This window comes from Budorcas taxicolor, chromosome 7 (genome assembly GCF_023091745.1).
Source record: "Budorcas taxicolor isolate Tak-1 chromosome 7, Takin1.1, whole genome shotgun sequence".
In the NCBI taxonomy this organism is placed as follows: domain Eukaryota; kingdom Metazoa; phylum Chordata; class Mammalia; order Artiodactyla; family Bovidae; genus Budorcas; species Budorcas taxicolor.
Genome location: NC_068916.1, coordinates 95,832,403 through 95,849,897, shown reverse-complemented (window position 1 = coordinate 95,849,897; position 17,495 = coordinate 95,832,403). Strand labels below are relative to the sequence as shown.

Below are 17,495 nucleotides of genomic sequence, written 5' to 3'. Positions count from 1 at the left end.
GTAACTCTCACAGTGCATGTTCTTACAGCAGAATCCACACTCTGATTTAGATTTGCCAAGTAGATTGATTTTGGCCAAATTTCCTGTCCAAACACAGGTCCTTACAGTTTGAGAGTTCCCACTAAAAGACTGCTAAAGAAAAATATGCAGTTTTACTGGCTCGGATTTGTAGCTCCAAAATTTAAAAGAAAGCGGCTGGTTAACATTACAGACATTTTGAAGTACTTGTCTTTCAGAAATGCAAAGAACAATAGCAAGGAAAGCCTTTGATCGCTCAGAATTTATTTTATTTTATTTTATGTACTTATTAATTGGTACACTTTCTCCCCCATTTTAACCAAAGATTCTGTACATTGAAACCATAAAATAAGTAAAGACATGTGTCTTCTTTAAAAATCTTGATACTGGTTAAGTCTCAGCGTCCTTTTCTGTGCTTTCTGGGTAAAGGCTTTCTCTGTTCTCTCAGCCCTGCAACACTTTGATCTCAGAAGCAGTGCCATTTGGTTGTAAATGTATGTGGCGCCTTTGATCTAGTACTTAGCTGGTCTTATTTAAAATAGATAGCTTCTTTTATCTAAGTCGTGTTTACTAGGTCTCACTCTATGAAAGATGGTTTAAATTGCTGTTATTTAGATAGAAAGTTATATAAAGTTTCGTAAGAGTGCCCAGATCTGAATCTAATTCTCTAAATTTTAAAACCCCAACGGCATTATTATATGTTTCATACAGCAAATTCTTATTAAAATGAGCTGCTTTTACAGATGTCAGGTAATATTTGCAAAAACTCTGTTTGGTTTTTAACAGGGAACTGATTTTCCAAAGAATAATAAACATATCCTACACTCGGGCAAAACTAGTACTCTCAGAGCGCCTGAACTAAAAGGCCAGTTTTCCCCTCTGCAATTCACATATTAGTATATTTTTCTATTACTGGATTATGAATACAATAAAGGGTATATTGAAATGGGACTATTTAAAATTAATAAGGATAAGTGTAAATCTTAAATTCTCTTTAAGAGGATTTCTTTAATACTTTGTCAGTCACTTTAGTGATGGGTGCTTTCAATTTCCTAGGCTATATTCAATTATTCATTCAACAAACTATGTTGCAGGTGCAAAGACAGAGAGCTGATTAAGTCAAAGACTCCAGCCTTAGGTTGCTCACAGCCTGGGGCTGAGCGGCAGAGCGCTAGTAGACAATTACACTTCAGTGTGGTGTGTCCCTCTTATGGATGCTGGTCCTCCCAGCCTGCAATGGGAGTGGTCAGGGAAAGTTTCCTGGAAGAGGTGGTACCCAAGCTTTAATGAAAGACTACTGACTCAGAATTCAGTATCCTGTAAATTTCCAGCCAAATCCATAATTGCAAAGACACCTCTCCCAGTCTCCACACCCCTGGTTTAATGCAGGTGGCCTAAACCTTGAGAGAGGTTTAAAGCTTAAAGGGCTTTGGTGCCTGAAGCTACCTGAAAGGCTTATAGATTGCCATCCAACACCAAAGAGAAAAAGCCCAAACCATCTTTCACAGAAGCCACTTGGTCCTAACCTGAAGGTTAAAACAACATAAGCCTGAGGTACTCTCATAGAGTGTTACCACATTCTGGGTATTTTCAGTGCTTTCTCTATATTAATGAATTGAGCCTATCCTCAACCCTACAACACAGGGACCCACTATTATTCCCATTTAGAGGGGAGGAAATTGAAGCATAGAAAGACAAGTTTGTCCCTGGTTTTTCAACTCGTAAGTTCCAGAGTTGGAATCAGAACCCAAGGAGTCTGACTCCAGAATATACGTTTTTAATTATTATGTTAAACATGTCTCCCATTTTCCTTCGTTCCTTACTTTGTTTTCTCTGAAATAAAGATTTGAGGAGGGCCCTGGTAATGAGTGCAATCACTGAGCACAGAACAGTTGCCATTATTACTTTTGTTATTATTTATTAACAGAGTGTGAAAGCCTCTCGTACATAGTAGGCATTCAGTGACTGTGAAATCAGACTAAAACATTTGAAGACTAACCAAGACATTTGCATGGGCTCTGGGGCTGCAAGAAAGTCTGCACGACCATCAAGGGGATTAGCAATGGCAATGGAAGAATAGATGCAGACAGTGAATGTATAAATAGAAATAAGTGTCCAGAGACCCATTGAGTTGGGGCGAAATGATGAGATGCCAGATTCTTTAATGACTCCTTTTCTCCTTCCCTTCTTAAGTGCTGCTTAAGTAGAGCTGAGGCCAGGCGGGATGCAGCTAAAGTGGCCCTAATCAACTCCCTCTTCAACGAGCTGCCCTCTCGCCGAATCACCAAGGAATTCATTATGGAGAGTGTGCAGGAAGCAGTTGCCTCCACCAGTGTGAGTACCCACCAGGGAAGGGGGAGCTGGCTATACTGAGAGTACTGAGGCCTTTGAATCTTAGGAGATGCTAATGTGTACAAGTTCTTTAAGAACTGTGCAGGTTTGTTTTTTTTTTCCCCCATTAAATCATTAATTTTCAGCAAAAAGAGCACTTAGATTGAAAATCATGATATTGGGGCTGTCTCCCTATCCATGTCTCAGCAAGATTCTTTAGCCTTCCTGGATCACAATTAATCAAGCTGTCTATCAAAGTGGATCGAATTATCCATCTCGATTTGTTTATTTGGGTGTTTGCTGTTTGAGGAGCACTGATTCTTTTAGGGCCTGAGGATGCATGCAGTTGAATACCGCTTTAACCTAGACATAAAGTTCAGTTTTTCCCAAACTTGACTAATCATAAAAATTTTCTGAAGCGCTTGTTAAAAGTGCCAATTCCCCAGCCAGCGTGAGGTCCTGCAATCTGTGTTTTTAAGGAAATACTAACTGCTTGAAGTGAAGTGAAATGAACGTCATTCAGTTGTGTGTGACTCTTGGCAACCCCATGGACTCTACAGTCCATGGAATTCTCCAGTATTCTGGAGAATACTGGAGTGGGTAGCCTTTCCCTTCTCCAGGGGAATCTTCCCTACCCAGGGATCGAACCCAGGTCTCCCACATTGCAGCTAGATTCTTTACCAGCTGAGCCACAAGGGAAACCCACTAACTGCTTAGCTAAGAGAAAAGCTGTATGCCTAATATTTGTTAGATGTTAGAGTTATCACACTAAATATCGATTATTTTATTCCGAGAGCTCTGGAAATTTCTGTAATAGATGTAATTAAATGCAAAGTGCTTTGAGAGCCAAACTATGTCTTAGAAATTCAGACAGGACATTTTGTCGCCAATCTAGGAGTAGATTATTTGCCCCATGTATTATTTGGCGGTCCTGATCCTTGTACCTCCAAACTATAAATCATTTTCACCACGGAGGAAGCCTTGGGTCTCACCTGGGGCAGGCGTCTCCCTTTGTGTCCTTAAAGTGCAGAAACCAAAGGGCATTACCAAAGAGATAAGCTACCTCCTGCTTCGCCTTTAGCATGGATCAACCCTATCTGAGACTTTCATTCCCTTATTCCCTTAACCTGACTATGCAAGTCAAGGTTCTGTCATTCTGGAGAAGCTACTGATAAGGAAGATGATATTATCCCACCAGCTGTGACCTTTTTTACTGCCTTCCCCCTCTTAAATGGTCTTATCACACAGAGAAGCGATGAGGGGGCAGCGGCAGAGACTGAGAGTGGTTGTCCTGGCAGAGAGACTTCAGGGAGCTCTGGTCTGTCTCTGCTCTGAGGATGAAAGGAAGCCTTTATTTTTCTGCCCTGTAAATTTCAAGTGCCTTTGAGGAGAAGTTAGGAAAATGATGCCTGATTTATATGTGTGGAATTTACTCAGGAGCAGGGAGGGGTCCTCAGTGTAAATGTAATTTATCATTTTTTTCATGGAAATTTCTAAGGAAGGAGAATATATATGGTTCATAGGCTTCTGGATGGATTTCCTCTGGGATATTTAAAAAGCCAACATAAATATTTCGGCAGTAGTGTGTTAATGTTATTGCATTCAAAAGCTATAAATTTGCGGGTATCTGATGCTGGCAGTTGTTTGTTCAGTCTTACAAAGCCATTGCCCACCTTCTCAGGAATCCAAGGCCATGGGATATTGAAGGGCAGGCCCCAGTGCCATTCCAGAGCTCATGTTAGCTTTTTTTATTGCCACTCCCCATAACCAAATATTAAAGGGGAATTTCATTTTTCCCCATCACCCACCCACCTTGTTTCTTAAAGATTAAGTGGTCCAGAATTGAAAAAATATAAACCAAGATCCATGTCTCCAAGTTGAACACCAGCCTATTATGAAAAGCTCCCACTGAGAATCACGGTGGTCAAACATCAACGTGAATCAGCCACAGGTGTACATATGTCCCCTCTCTCTTGAACCTTCAAATTAAAAAAAAATAAATTTTTTAAAAAAAGAATCATGGTGGTAAAATATGAATGGTCCATACAACTGGAAAATTTTTTCCCTGTTAATTACATAATTTGCTTGGTGATCATAAGAATCTTATGACGCAAGTCAGCATTTCAAGATTTCAATAATGGATGAAAACAGCCTCGAAGGGCAACCATTCATTCAGTTCAGTTCAGTTCAGTTCAGTTCAGTCGCTCAGTCACAACTGACTCTTTGCGACTCCATGAACCACAGCATGCCAGGCCTCCCTGTCCATCACCAACTACCAGAGTCTACCCAAACCCATGTCCATTGAGTCGGTGATGCCATCCAACCATCTCATCCTCTGTCGTCCCCTTCTCCTCCGGCCCTCAATCTTTCCCAGCCTCAGGGTCTTTTCCAATGAGTCAGCTCTTCACAGAGTTGCAGCTTTAACATCATTCCTTCCAAAGAACACCCAGGACTGATCCCCTTTAGAATGGACTGGTTGGATCTTCTTGAAGTGCAAGGGACTCTCCAGAGTCTTCTCCAACACCACAGTTCAAAAGTATCAATTCTTCAGCACTCAGGCCTCTTTACAGTCCAACTCTCACATCCATACATGACTGCTGGAAAAACCATAGCCTTGATTAGATGGACCTTTGTTGACAAAGTGATGTCTCTGCTTTTTAATATGCTGTCTACATTGGTCATAACTTTCCTTCCCAGGAGTAGGCGTCTTTTAATTTCATGGCTGCTCATTAGGGAGGCATTAATGCCACTACCAACAAAAACTCTATAGAGATGTGGCAATTTCTACTTTAGTATAATTATTCTTTTTGAGTATATAATCAGTTAACATTCTAATGAAAAGCTAGATTCAAATTGACTTCAAAATCCTCTTCACTTAGAGATGGTGAGATTAAGGCTTTTATCCCCAATCAGCTGGAGATGGTTGTAAGGTGCACACCTGAAGGGTTTAGAACCACAGGAGTTTCACCGTGGGGCCACAGGATTCATTCATGACCCCCAAAGAGGAGGAGGAAACATCCGTGATGCTCTCCTTTTCTGCTTCCTTCCCAAGGGCACTTTGGATGATGCAGACGACCCAAGCACCAGCGTCGGAGCCTATCACTACATGCTGGAGTCAAACATGGGGAAGACCATGCTGGAGTTTCAGGTGCCCGCCGCATGTTTATTTTGCTACACAGTCCCTAGAAGCCTGGGGGAATGCCAGTCTTATCACAAACAGCTCTTCGTTTATTTTGGTCATTTTAATTTAACCCTCTTAGGATCCAGCACTATAACTCTGTTTTAGCAGCACTGCAGTAGGCTAAAACAAACAAGTCAACAAGGCACAATCTGTGCTTCTTCAAAGAAAGTAGAAGACTTAAGCTAAGAAACAGGTAGGGAACATTACCATCTTATGACCCTAATAACACTTTACCAGCTTTTCAGTATAAAGCTCCCCTTTAAATCAAATCAAACAGCTTGAAATACTGGTCATGACCATTTGGTTCTTAATTTTCAGAAGTTATAGATGAAGGTGACTGCATGTATGTTAACAATTTCCCCATCTGTTATGATATTTTTGGTAAACAAGATCTGCCATCTCCTATCATTAAGTAAATAAAAACATTTAGCAAGCTCTAGCTGTTTTCATTCCACTGCTGACAAGCAATAATAGAGCTAAGGAACTATATTACCTGCTATTTGTAAATTAATTATATTAGTAGTAAGAAGAAGAAGATGAGCTTACACTCATTGGATGCTTACATTGTCTGGCACTGTGCTAAGCATTTAACAAGTCTTACCTTAATTTAACCTTTACAATAAACGTATGAGTATTTATTATACCCATATCATCATTGAAGGAAGTATGACATACAGCTTAGTAAATGGCACAGCCTGGGTTCAGACCCAGGCAGTCTGATTTCTGAGTTCATATTTTGACTATTATCCTATATTGGGCTCGACAGACAAAAATTCAATAGTGGTTGAGAATGAAAAGTATGCTCTCTAAAAAACTAAATTTGAATACAGTTGACCATCCATATACATCAATGCTACTAAGAATCAATATGCAGTGTTATAATAAGGAGACTTTACTTCCAAGATTTCTATTATTTTAGGTTAGATTCCAAGAAGAAATCAGAATATAAAGTTTTATGGACAAAAATGTTCATCGTGGTATAATTTACAGTGGTGGTATAGCTGAATCCTAAAGCCAGCTTTCAAATACCATCTTTGGTACCTTTCAAATTCTTTTCCTGATTACAGTGCCACAGCCACTTACTTCTCAGCTGGATATGTCCATCCTGCCCATTTTAAAATTCATTAATTTCACTCACCACTCTCTTATTTGATTGAAGCAAAAATGCTCTTTTCTCATCCTTTCCTAGGAAGATCTCAGTCATCCAGATTTCTCCTTAAGCAGTTGTGGTCTCACTGACCTTTGATGTTGCTTGTCTTGATTTGCAAAAGACCTTGAAGCTCACCTTCTGGTATAGACAGCGGCTTGCAGCAGCCAGTGGTTCTCAGCCCAGGCTGGGGAGTGGGTTCGGCTGCTCACCTCTGAATCTGTTTTCTCATTTGTACATAAATCAGGAAGAATAATAGTAGCAGTAATAGCAGTGCTACCTCACTGTGCCATTGTGGAGATTAAACGAGACTGCATAGGGAGTTCAGAACGGCTCCTGGTATATGGTAAATTCTCATTAAAAAAATGACAACTGATAGATATATATTTCTGAAGAAGGCCTGCTTTACTTGAAATGCCAGAGGCTCCCAGATGGACTCCTCCAACAGCTTTATCTAACTTAAGTCTCCAGAAGAGGACAAAGTAGCTTCCCAGCAATAAATGCTTCAGGGCCCTGGGTCTCCTGCATTGCAGGCAGATTCTTTGCCAACTGAGCTATAGGGGAAGCCCTGCTATAGAATACCAGAGTGAAACTGGCAAGTCATTTTTTATATCCCATAACAATCTAAAGTCAAACAGAGAAAACATAAAAAGGGAAGCGCATGACACAAGAGAAGGAACACGAACTAAAAAAAATCATACAGATCCAAGAGCCAAGCCTGTTCTACTGCTTGTCACCTGTGAACTCAGCCATTCTGAGACTCAGTTTTTCTCATCTACAAAATAAGAATCATGATGTCCATTGTGTAGACTTTTTGTGGGACTTATACAATGTGACATTTATAAAGCATTTAGCACAATGATGCCCTAAGAAAGAAATCATTTATTTTAATTTCTCCTCTCTCCCTGACAGAAAAATATTGTACTTTTTTTTTTTCTTACAGAATGAATGTTGCCTGGCCAAGAACGTGGTAGCTTGTATAGGATTTAGTAACTGTTTTCAGAACAATTAAGAATGATTTTTTTTTTAATGCAGTGGGTTAGTCTGCCAAATATAGGGAAGGCAAAAAAAATTTTTTTTAATTTTTAAATTCTGTCCAAGTACTATGAAAGGCTGTACTCAACCTTCTTTTAGTAATACTTTTTTTTTAATTGCCTTACTATGGGCTGCATGTTTTCTGTGTGGTCTGCGTAGTAAGGTATTTAAGAATGTGAAATAATAATTTGACTCATATTGTGGAAATGCTTCATAAATTCTCATAAAGGAGGCTGGGTGCCCGATGCAGGAAAAATCCAAACTCCCTCCTCCCAGTAGGGATGCTGGCAACCCACAGGGAGGGCCATGAAGTACATCCCTCTTCCTTCCTCCAGCCCCAGGCTGCCTGCTGGTTTCCTACACATTCCTCCGGGGCCTGGGTTAAATGCATCAACTTGTTTCTGCTCATAATGGGAACTGACCACAGGCCCGGGCTGTTTGCAGTCCACACAGCAATTCAGTCCCCGCGGTGGGTAATAGATGTGCGTTTGTATCTAGCTATGGATGACTATACAGCCTAAAGACAAGACTGGCGTCTCCTGACTGCCCTCGGGCTTTCCAGGGGGGCCGTTAAGCGGCAAGAGCTCAGAAGAAACCTGATAGGTTTCTGCTTACCTTCACTTCATGCGCGGGAGGCTGGGGTGCCTGTTTAAGGTAGCCTTGCCTCTCTCCGTAGAGAAAACTGCCTCTTGTTTGCAGGGGTGGGATGGCGGAGGCTCTAGCCACTGGGTCTTGTCAAGGTCAGATTCAAGGCAGACTTTGACTGAAGCTGGTTAATATATTTATTCTGAAGCCTAATGCAATCCAAAGATGAGCTGTTTATTTACATCTTTGCTAAATTCTCCAGGTTGCCTTTTAAAACCTCATCCCATAAACAAATTTCCTCTTAAATCCATTCTCTTGGGTGGGGAGATGGTGCCCACCTGCTTTTCAAGTTCTCCATTTACACTGTTTGTTTTTCTTATTCCTGATGAATCACAGAACCAAGCCAGTCTCCCAGACAGAGTTCCAGAGAGAAGCAGTGTTCATTTTCTCCCTGCGAAGTAGCTGGGAGGCCACACATTGTTTCTCGTAGGAGGCAACACCAGGAAGCTCTGTGAGGACAGACCCCAGTCGTTGGTTTAGATTTAATGATGACAACATGAACCAGAAAAGCTGTAGAATGAAAGCTACAACTGCAATGTTCCTAAAGAGAAAGAAAACACAGGACTCAATTCACCATTTGATTTCGGATTTACTTATGGGGGCTCCCTGTGGCTCAGACAGTAAAGAATCTGCCTGCAGTGCAGGAGACCCAGTTTCGATCTCTGGGTCAGGAAGATCCCCTGGAGAAGGAAATAGCTTTCCACTCCAGGAGTCTAGCCTGGAGAATTCCATGGATAGAGGAGCCTGGTGGGCTACAGTCTATGGGTCACAAAGAGTCAGACACAACTGAGCAACTAATACTTAGTAAAGGGAACTGGCTACATAATTTATGGTGCCTGGTGCAAAATGAAAGTTTAAGCCTTTTGTTCCAAAATTGCTATGAATTTAAAGATAGCAAAGCACTAAACCAAGCTCAAAGCCTGTGTGACTGCACAGATCACAAGCTTGTGAAACTGCCCTAGTCCCTGAGACAAGATCCCCAGAACAGCCCAGACTAGGGTAAGAAGAGTCAAGCATTCAACTGGGGTACAAAATTTGAAGGAGCAACAAAAATTTCAGTAATCAAGGCAAATAATATTATAATGCAATACATTTAAAACTCAAACATGCAAAAATCTATGACAAATGCAACATCCAAATTTTAAATAAAGATAAGATTTTAAATAAAAGACCCTGAACTTGTACGACTCACCTTAAGTCTTGCTTCACTCACCTGGCCCTAGTCTCAACCCCACCTCTAGGCCAGCTTCTTGTTTATCTGTAAGCCCATGTAGAGAAGCCAGGCTTCTATGTCAGCCTACGTTACAAACACAGCTCAAAGACTTCAGTGAGGAAGAAGCAGGACAGATAGCCCACCAAACAGACTTCATTCAAAATGATGGGGCTTCAACAAGTAGAAAACAAGGCTGAGAAGACCAGGCAGTGAGGTTTCATGGGAAAACTGGGAAGTGAGTCCTCACAGAAGCCCACAGCCACCCTCTCCTTGCCAGTCTTTCATAATGCAAGGATTTCCAATGGCATCAATGATAAGCACGCAAGGATTTCCTGGGGTTGAGCCAGGGTTCACACAGCTTCAGGAAGATCTGAAGATAGCGAACTTGGTCAGTTCAGGTCAGTTCAGTTCAGTCGCTCAGTCGTGTCCGACCCTTTGTAACCTCATGGACTGCAGCGCACTAGGTCTCCCTGTCTATCACCAACTCCAAACCAATGTCCATTGAGTCGGTGATGCCATCCAACCATCCCATCCTCTATCGTCCCCTTCTTCTCCCGCCTTCAATCTTTCCCAGCATCAGGGTCTTTTCAAATGAGTCAGCTCTTCACATCAGGTGGCCAAAGTATTGGAGTTGCAGCTTCAACATCAGTCCTTCCAATGAATACTCAGGACTGATTTCCCTTAGGATGGATTGGTTGGGTCTCCTTGCAGTCCAAGGGACTCTCAAGAGTCTTCTCCAACACCACAGTTCAAAAGCATCAATTCTTGGTCATGTGATGGGAAATAAAGAAGTGGGACAGGGAGAATGTGGAAATATCTCAGTAGACTTCATAGGACGATGGTAAGGTCTGTTATCTCCAGAGAGGAGGGCAAGCACTGCAGATCAGGACACAAAGTAAGAAGGTAGAAAGAAGGTTACCTTTCCTGGGGGCTTTAGGAACAAGAGCCGCAGGGAAGAAGAGGCAGTTGTGTTACTGCAGAGGGAACAACTGCTTGATGATAGGATAGAAATTTAGACAAACCAGAGGGGGTGAGGAGGATAATCCTCCTCCTGCAGGCGAAAACAGTCCAAGTCTCAGTGGGGAAGTTTTATAACAGGGGTAGGTTACCAAGGGATATGAGAAAGATTTCCAGTTCTGTTCACAGAATTGTGGGTTCCACAGTGTTAGGAGGGTTGCTGAGTGACACAACAGAAATTTATCTGGATGTGGGGCTTGGCTCATAAATAAGAATGAAAGCTTAGAGGACATTGGAGGAAAAATATATTATGAAGGTGACAGTTATCAGAGGATGGAATTAAGAGCTCTGTTAGCAATAGGTTGTTTCTCAAACTGGGCCACACAGATGCAAGGACGATGCCAGGAGGGTTGCTGAAGTCACAAAATAAACTCAATACCTCTTTCTGGGTTGTCGACATTACGTGAAGATCGCAGGATAAGGAAAGGAGTGGAGTGGCATTCATTTTCCGCTTTAAGGAAATGGACATATACAATAAAATGCAAAATTTAAGAGGAGTCTTACAATAAAACATGTGTCAATATTGTCCCTCCTGTAACACCATGGAGATTACTTCATATCAGAACCTAAAGAGCATTCCTATCCTCTTTTTTATGTCTGCAAAGCATTCGGTGAGTAGGCCTGAGGGTATAGCAAGGAGGGCAACACAAGTTTGCCTTCCTCAGCCACTGGGGTTATCTTGATAAAAGACACTGTGGTCGGAGCCAGATTAGATTATGGATTTGGTTAGGGAACAAAAGATTCTCACTTTCCCAAAGTAGCACAGTGATGTGGCAGAGTAGAAATCTGGATGGGGGCAGAGAGAAGTGGAGAGGAGTCACAAGAGGGGTGAGTTCCCCTGGCACTGGATCCAGGGCCCTGGGCAGACATGCGGTCAGTGTGGCTCAGCTGGTGTCCATGTTATATTTTAATTAATGGAAGCACATGGCTTTGCCCTTACCAGAGTCTCTGCTCTTGGGCTTCCCTGATGGCTCAGACAGTATCTGCCTGCAATGTGGGAAACCCGAGTTTGATCCCTGGGTCGGGAACATCCCCTGGAGAAGGGAATGGCAACCCACTCCTGTGTTCTTGCCTGGAGAATTCCATGGAAAGAGGAATGGCGGGCTACCGTCCATAGGGTCGCAAAGAGTCAGATACAACTGAGCAACTAACAATGTGTGTTCTTGTGGTGCTTACCACGTAGTAATACATACACAAAATCCTAAACCGAAAAGAAGAAAAGCATTACATTCTAAGGGCAATTTAAACATGAGAATAGTGCTATTCAGACATGAGACATTTAGACATGAGAATATTTATTCTGATGATCTTATCTCTTTAAATTTTACCTCATAATTTTAAGGTAACTGTAATCTCAAACTGAGCTTATGTCTCCAGATTTCATAGTGAAAACGTTTTCCAGAGCAACCAGACATAAAGACAATAAAAGTCCACTTTTTTTTTTTGAATGGGCACAAGACATCTGTTCTAATGTTAAGCTTTCATAATTTGTCTCATGATCAGGAAGTTCCTTAACTGTACTGTTATTTTCCAATAGGTATGTGGCTGTGGTTTATACTACCACTAATCCACTGTTTCTCTGATCAAAAAAGAAAGGGAAAAAAAATGTAGATAACTTCAATGGAAGACTGCTAATCCTAATCATATTGGAAAAACAAAATCTTCAGTATGTTGAATACATGTTAGCTTAATACTCAGTATCATGCAGGGAAAGGATGATGCTGACAGAAAGGCTAAATGCTGTGCTCAGCCCTGGCCATTGGATGTGAAAACTGTGGGTGGCTTTAATGTCAATTCATCCTTATTGGTCATATTTTAAGGCATTTTCTTGACTGAATTTATAAACTCAGGGGTATTTTACAGTTTCTGTAGTTTCTCCATTATATGCTCTCTATATATTTTTTTGCCTGAATTTTTTAAAATTTAAATTATTTTCATATGGCATACTGTCACATGGTTCAAAGCTCAAAAGGTACAAACGAGTGTCAGAGGAAAGTCTCGCTTCATTTTTCTCCCAGAGGCGACTCATGTTCCCAGATTCTTTTGTATCTTGTCAGAAGTCTTCTAGGCATTTATAAGCAAATATTTATAGGCATCTTCTAATTCTTTTTTAATCAAATAGTAACATACAGTATACATGTTGGACACCTTGCTTTTAACAACACCTCACAGAGACTCTGCATTAGAACGAGAAAGCTTTCTCACCCTTTGTGATTGCGTTGTATTTGGTAGGATGACTGTGTTGTAAGGGAGAAAGAATCATTTTCTTTTTATTCTTCTGAATTCTTAGCTGAGACTCCTGTAATGAAAGACAGATTAGGAAGAGAAAAACAGAAGTACACCTCATGTATGTGTGAGAGATACCCAGGGAAAAATGAGGAGCTCCACAAGGTGGCTTAGAATTCAGGATTAAATACCATCTTACTACGGAAGGGAGAGGGGTATAGGCCTCTCGGGAAAGCGCATGTGAGCCTGCTCAGTTGCTCAGTCATGTCTGAATCTTTGCAGCCCATGGACTACAGCCCATCAGGCTCCACGTGGGTCCTCTGCCCGTGGGATTCCCCAGGCAAGCATACTTGAACGGGCAGCCATTTCCTCCTCCAGGGGATCTTCCCGACCCAGGGGTCGAACCTGTGTCTCTTAGGTCTCCTGCACTGGCAGACAGATCCTTTACAGCTGAGCCACCAGGGAAGCCCCTCAGCAGAAAGGAGGTCATCTTTAAGATGAATTGATCCTTAGAAGAATAGATAGCAGATAAGATAGTGACAAAGTTTGGCTGAGCATGGAGGGGACTTCAGTTTCTACTTCTGTGATGAGTCAGTATACCCTGGTTGATGAAACTTCTGGAGAAGGGAGTTATAACAATTAAGTTCCTTTTGGAGGATCTGTCTTTTGGGAGATAAGGGGAGTTCAGAGAAAGCCTCTTCCTCTGTTTGCGGTTTTTTAAGTAGTTACAGCTCAAAATAATCAAGATACCAAAGTTGCGTATTTGGGGGTGCTATATTCCGCTGCACTTCAGGATTTAACCATTCCTTCTTGTAACCATTTCATCTAAGCGTTCCTTTAAAAATGAACATTTAAAATATTGCCAGTCTCAGGCAATTTTCTTTAAACTGATGCAATGAATAGCCTTGCCTACACATTATTCGAAGATGTGCTGGTATATTTATATAACTTCCTGGGTGTAAAATTGTTACAGCATATGTGTTTACACTGTTGAGAAGTATTTGTCCGTTATTTAATAGTTCATGCCAAATGTAGATAAAACAGAGGAGGGAAGGAAAAACGCTCCGGAAGCCTCCGACTGTGGTATTTGAAAAGTCTCAAAGTGTTCTGACAGTACTGTATATTCCATTTTCCTGATATAGTTGGGAGTTAGAGTTTGGCAATCACTGAGGCACTTTCTTTCACATTTCTGCTTTGAGACTAATGACAAGCATTTGGGTTTTATAGGAGCTTATGACCATTTTCCAACTATTGCACTGGAACGGAAGCCTCAAAGCCCTTCGTGAAACAAAATGTTCCCGACAGGTGAGAGTTTACCAATAAAAAGCAGGTTTGTGTTGTATGGCATCTTCCACTAAGGTTCCTTTATCTGAATTTTTCTCTGTGTAGTACCTTATTTATTAAAAGCAGAGGATATATATACTGTGCTTAGTCACTCCATTGTGTCCGACTCTTTGAGACCCTCTGGACTATAGCCCACCAGGCTCATCTGTCCATGGGATTCTCCAGGCAAGAATACTGGAGTGGGTTGCCATGCCCTTCTCCAGGGGATCTTCCCAACCCAGGGATCAAACCCAGATCTCCCTCATTGCAGACAGATACTTCACTGTCTGAGCCACCAGGGAAGTATATGTATACTAACGTGTAAATTTATGTGCATTTATGTGCACATAACTATATGTGCACTATATATAAGTGTACTGCTGCTGCTGCTGCTAAGTCACTTCAGTCGTGTCCAACTCTGTTCGACCCCATAGACGGCAGCCCACTGGGCTCCCCTGTCCCTGGGATTCTCCAGGCAAGAACACTGGAGTGGGTTGCCATTTCCTTCTCCAATGCATGAAAGTGACAAGTGAAAGTGAAGTCGCTTAGTCGTGCCCGACCCTCAGCGACCCCATAGACTGCAGCCTTCCAGGCTCCTTCGTCCATGGGATTTTCCAGGCAGGAGTACTGGAGTGGGGTGCCATTGCCTTCTCCGATAAGTGTACTAACATATATATATATGTATATATATATCTGATATCTCTATCTGATCTCTCTCTGATATATCCATCTAGATTTAGATCTAGATATATCAGTCCAGTTGCATCAGGGACTGACCACATACACACACTAAGAAGAATGTTGGCTGGCCATAGGACAGATTTAGACACCTGTACTGAACACCTGCTAGAATGGAGGGATCACTAAGACAGGCTTAGTTCCTAAGTCAGATATGCAACTACTCCATTCAATGTGCCCCCTCCCACTCTTCAAGGCAGAAAGAAATGTGAGTCTGCACCGCCTCCAAACCTCCTGACCAAGAACAGGTAGTTATGTGTAGCAGGAAGATTCTTCTCACCCCCACCAAACATTCCCAGTGGGCAACAGAACTGATTATAAAGGTGGGAGACATGGTGTTTCCATCACTTCAATTTTTTGTTTTTGTTTTCTATACCTTCAGTTTTTTGTTTTTTCAATCACTTCAGTTTTGGGGTTTGGAAGTTTCTTCTTTATTTTTCAGAGACAGGGTTTCACTATTTCTTAGCTATCTATGAAAAGCATCCTGCCCCCTTTTTTGGTGGCAAAGGCAAACCCCCTCCCGTGGTTCTCACCCTACTCAGTGGTTCTCACCCTACTATCACTTAAGATTTATTCTCCCTTTGTCCCATTAGATTTTGAGGATAGTAGTTTATTTTTGAGAATTTGCTAACAGGAAGTTGTATGAGGAGCAAAGCCTCTACTAGTCGGCAAGATGAGGGGGGATGTAAAAGTTTTCCATGCACTGCTGCCCCAGGAGTTTTTAGTTGTTCTTTGCCTAGAAAGCCTGGCTTTCAAAATGTCAAAGATGGAAAAGAAATGAGTAGCTGACAATGGCTTTGGCTATTTTTTTCTTTTCCTTTGATTTCATAAAAAGCCTTTGAAACATGCCGAGTTGGTTACAAACACTTTTCCGTGATTGTTTTTAATTTGTTAAGGTCATAAATAAATACCATATGTTCTTGAAAATAAAAATAAGCAATGCATCCACTCCACAAGGTCTTCTTAAAGAGCGTTCATCAAACTTATACATGACATTAAGTGAACGGGCAAATTTTCAGCATGAGAATTGGAAGACAGTGATGAATTTTGCATTGTTTGCAGAAAGTAAGAGACAATGCCCATAGTTACCATTATGATATCCATGATGATAATACCTATATTCCATAATTTTTAGGGTCCTTCCCATAGTTACTGTGAGCCATTTAGTCTGTCATCTTCCTTATGCTAACAACACAGCAGTTAGGAAGCTGACTCTCCTGGTGTCTAAGTCTTGTCCTGACTCAAAGCTTCCTGTTTTCTGCAGTAAAAGTGAAAGTGAAGTCGCTCAGTTGTGTCCGACTCTTTGCGACCCCATGGACACCAGGCTCCTCCGTCCATGGGGTTTTCTAGGCAAGAGTACTGGCGTGGGGTGCCACTGCCGTGGGTGTGACCAAACCCAGTTCTTCCTGAATCTTCTGTGCAGTTGTTTCCCTCCACTTTGCCAAAGGAGCTAATGTTGGGCAGAAGGGTTATAAATAAATGAGGTAAAGCTCATACTAATTGTTGTAAGAATGTAGTTTCAAAGGAACATATATTTTCCAGTGAGGTTAGAGTTCTGTTCTGTGAACAGTATTAGGTCATTCCTGGTGGCAGTGTTTTGATTCAACCTGGAGTAACCTTTACTTTGGGTACCAACTTAAGTCATTTTGATCCTTTAAGAGGTGTGTCCTGGGGCTGGGCTTCAGTTCATGAACATCAGAGAGGCTTGGTTGTCAGTAGAACCCCCACAGGTGTTTGTGTGCTGGGGGTGGGAGGTGGAGGCCTAGGAAATGAAGTGTCAGAAGGCCACGAGCCCAGGTACTTTGGTTGCTCTTCACTGATGCTCTGGACCTCGTCTCTTGGTTCGCAGGAAGTCATCTCCTACTATTCCCAGTACTCCCTGGATGAGAAGATGCGCAGCCACATGGCGCTAGACTGGATCATGAAGGAGCGGGAGTCGCCGGGAATCCTCTCCCAAGAGCTGCGAATGGCCCTGAGGGAGCTGGAGGAAGCCAGGAAAGCAGGACAAGAACTACGGTTTTACAAAGAGAAGAAAGAGATCCTGAGTTTAGCCCTGACGCAGATCTACAGTGATCCTGACGCTTCTTCACCCAGTGATGATCAGCTGAGCCTCACGGCCCTTTGCGGCTATCACTAGCAAGACCAGGTCCCAGCTGCCCACAAGGTGGGCAGAAGCCGGACTCTCCCATGAGGAAGCTCGTGGAGAGGTTTGGTCATCAGAGGCTTTAGCACTTCTAGATGCTACGCGAAGGCGATAGTAATTCTCCTCACTTATTCCATGCGCAGTATCTCAAGAGTAGTATGACCCTTTATAGGACCCAGCGTCCCCCTCAATGCAGTTTCCCCATCGCATTCTCAATAGTTTCACCTCAGGCCGAAAGGATGAAGACGGGATTGTTTGAAAAATATTTCCCAGGCCTGGCTTCAACCTGAAGCCTGGCTGACATGTGCCTTGCTGGATTATGTATGTTGTTTCAAAGAAAGAACCAGTGTAGCAACTCCGAAAAGAACACCAGCCAGGACTAGGGAAAGTAGCATGATAGCAATTAAAAAATACTTGGGATTAAAAAACAATATGGATTATTTTTTAAAATATCCAGGGGTCAGAGTTTCTTCTTAAG

General features: G+C 42.1%; 1 protein-coding gene across 1 annotated transcript in view; it reads left to right on the top strand.

The window, feature by feature from the left end:
• The window catches only part of LIX1 (limb and CNS expressed 1), a 52,873-nt gene extending 35,862 nt beyond the window's left edge, over positions 1–17,011 (top strand). Inside the window, exons 3-6 of the mRNA XM_052644200.1 lie at positions 2,212–2,352; positions 5,402–5,497; positions 14,041–14,118; positions 16,724–17,011. Of these exons, the coding sequence (XP_052500160.1) occupies positions 2,212–2,352; positions 5,402–5,497; positions 14,041–14,118; positions 16,724–17,011 (603 nt within the window). The remainder of the gene's footprint in view (positions 1–2,211; positions 2,353–5,401; positions 5,498–14,040; positions 14,119–16,723) is intronic.
• Positions 17,012–17,495: the final 484 nt, after the last annotated feature.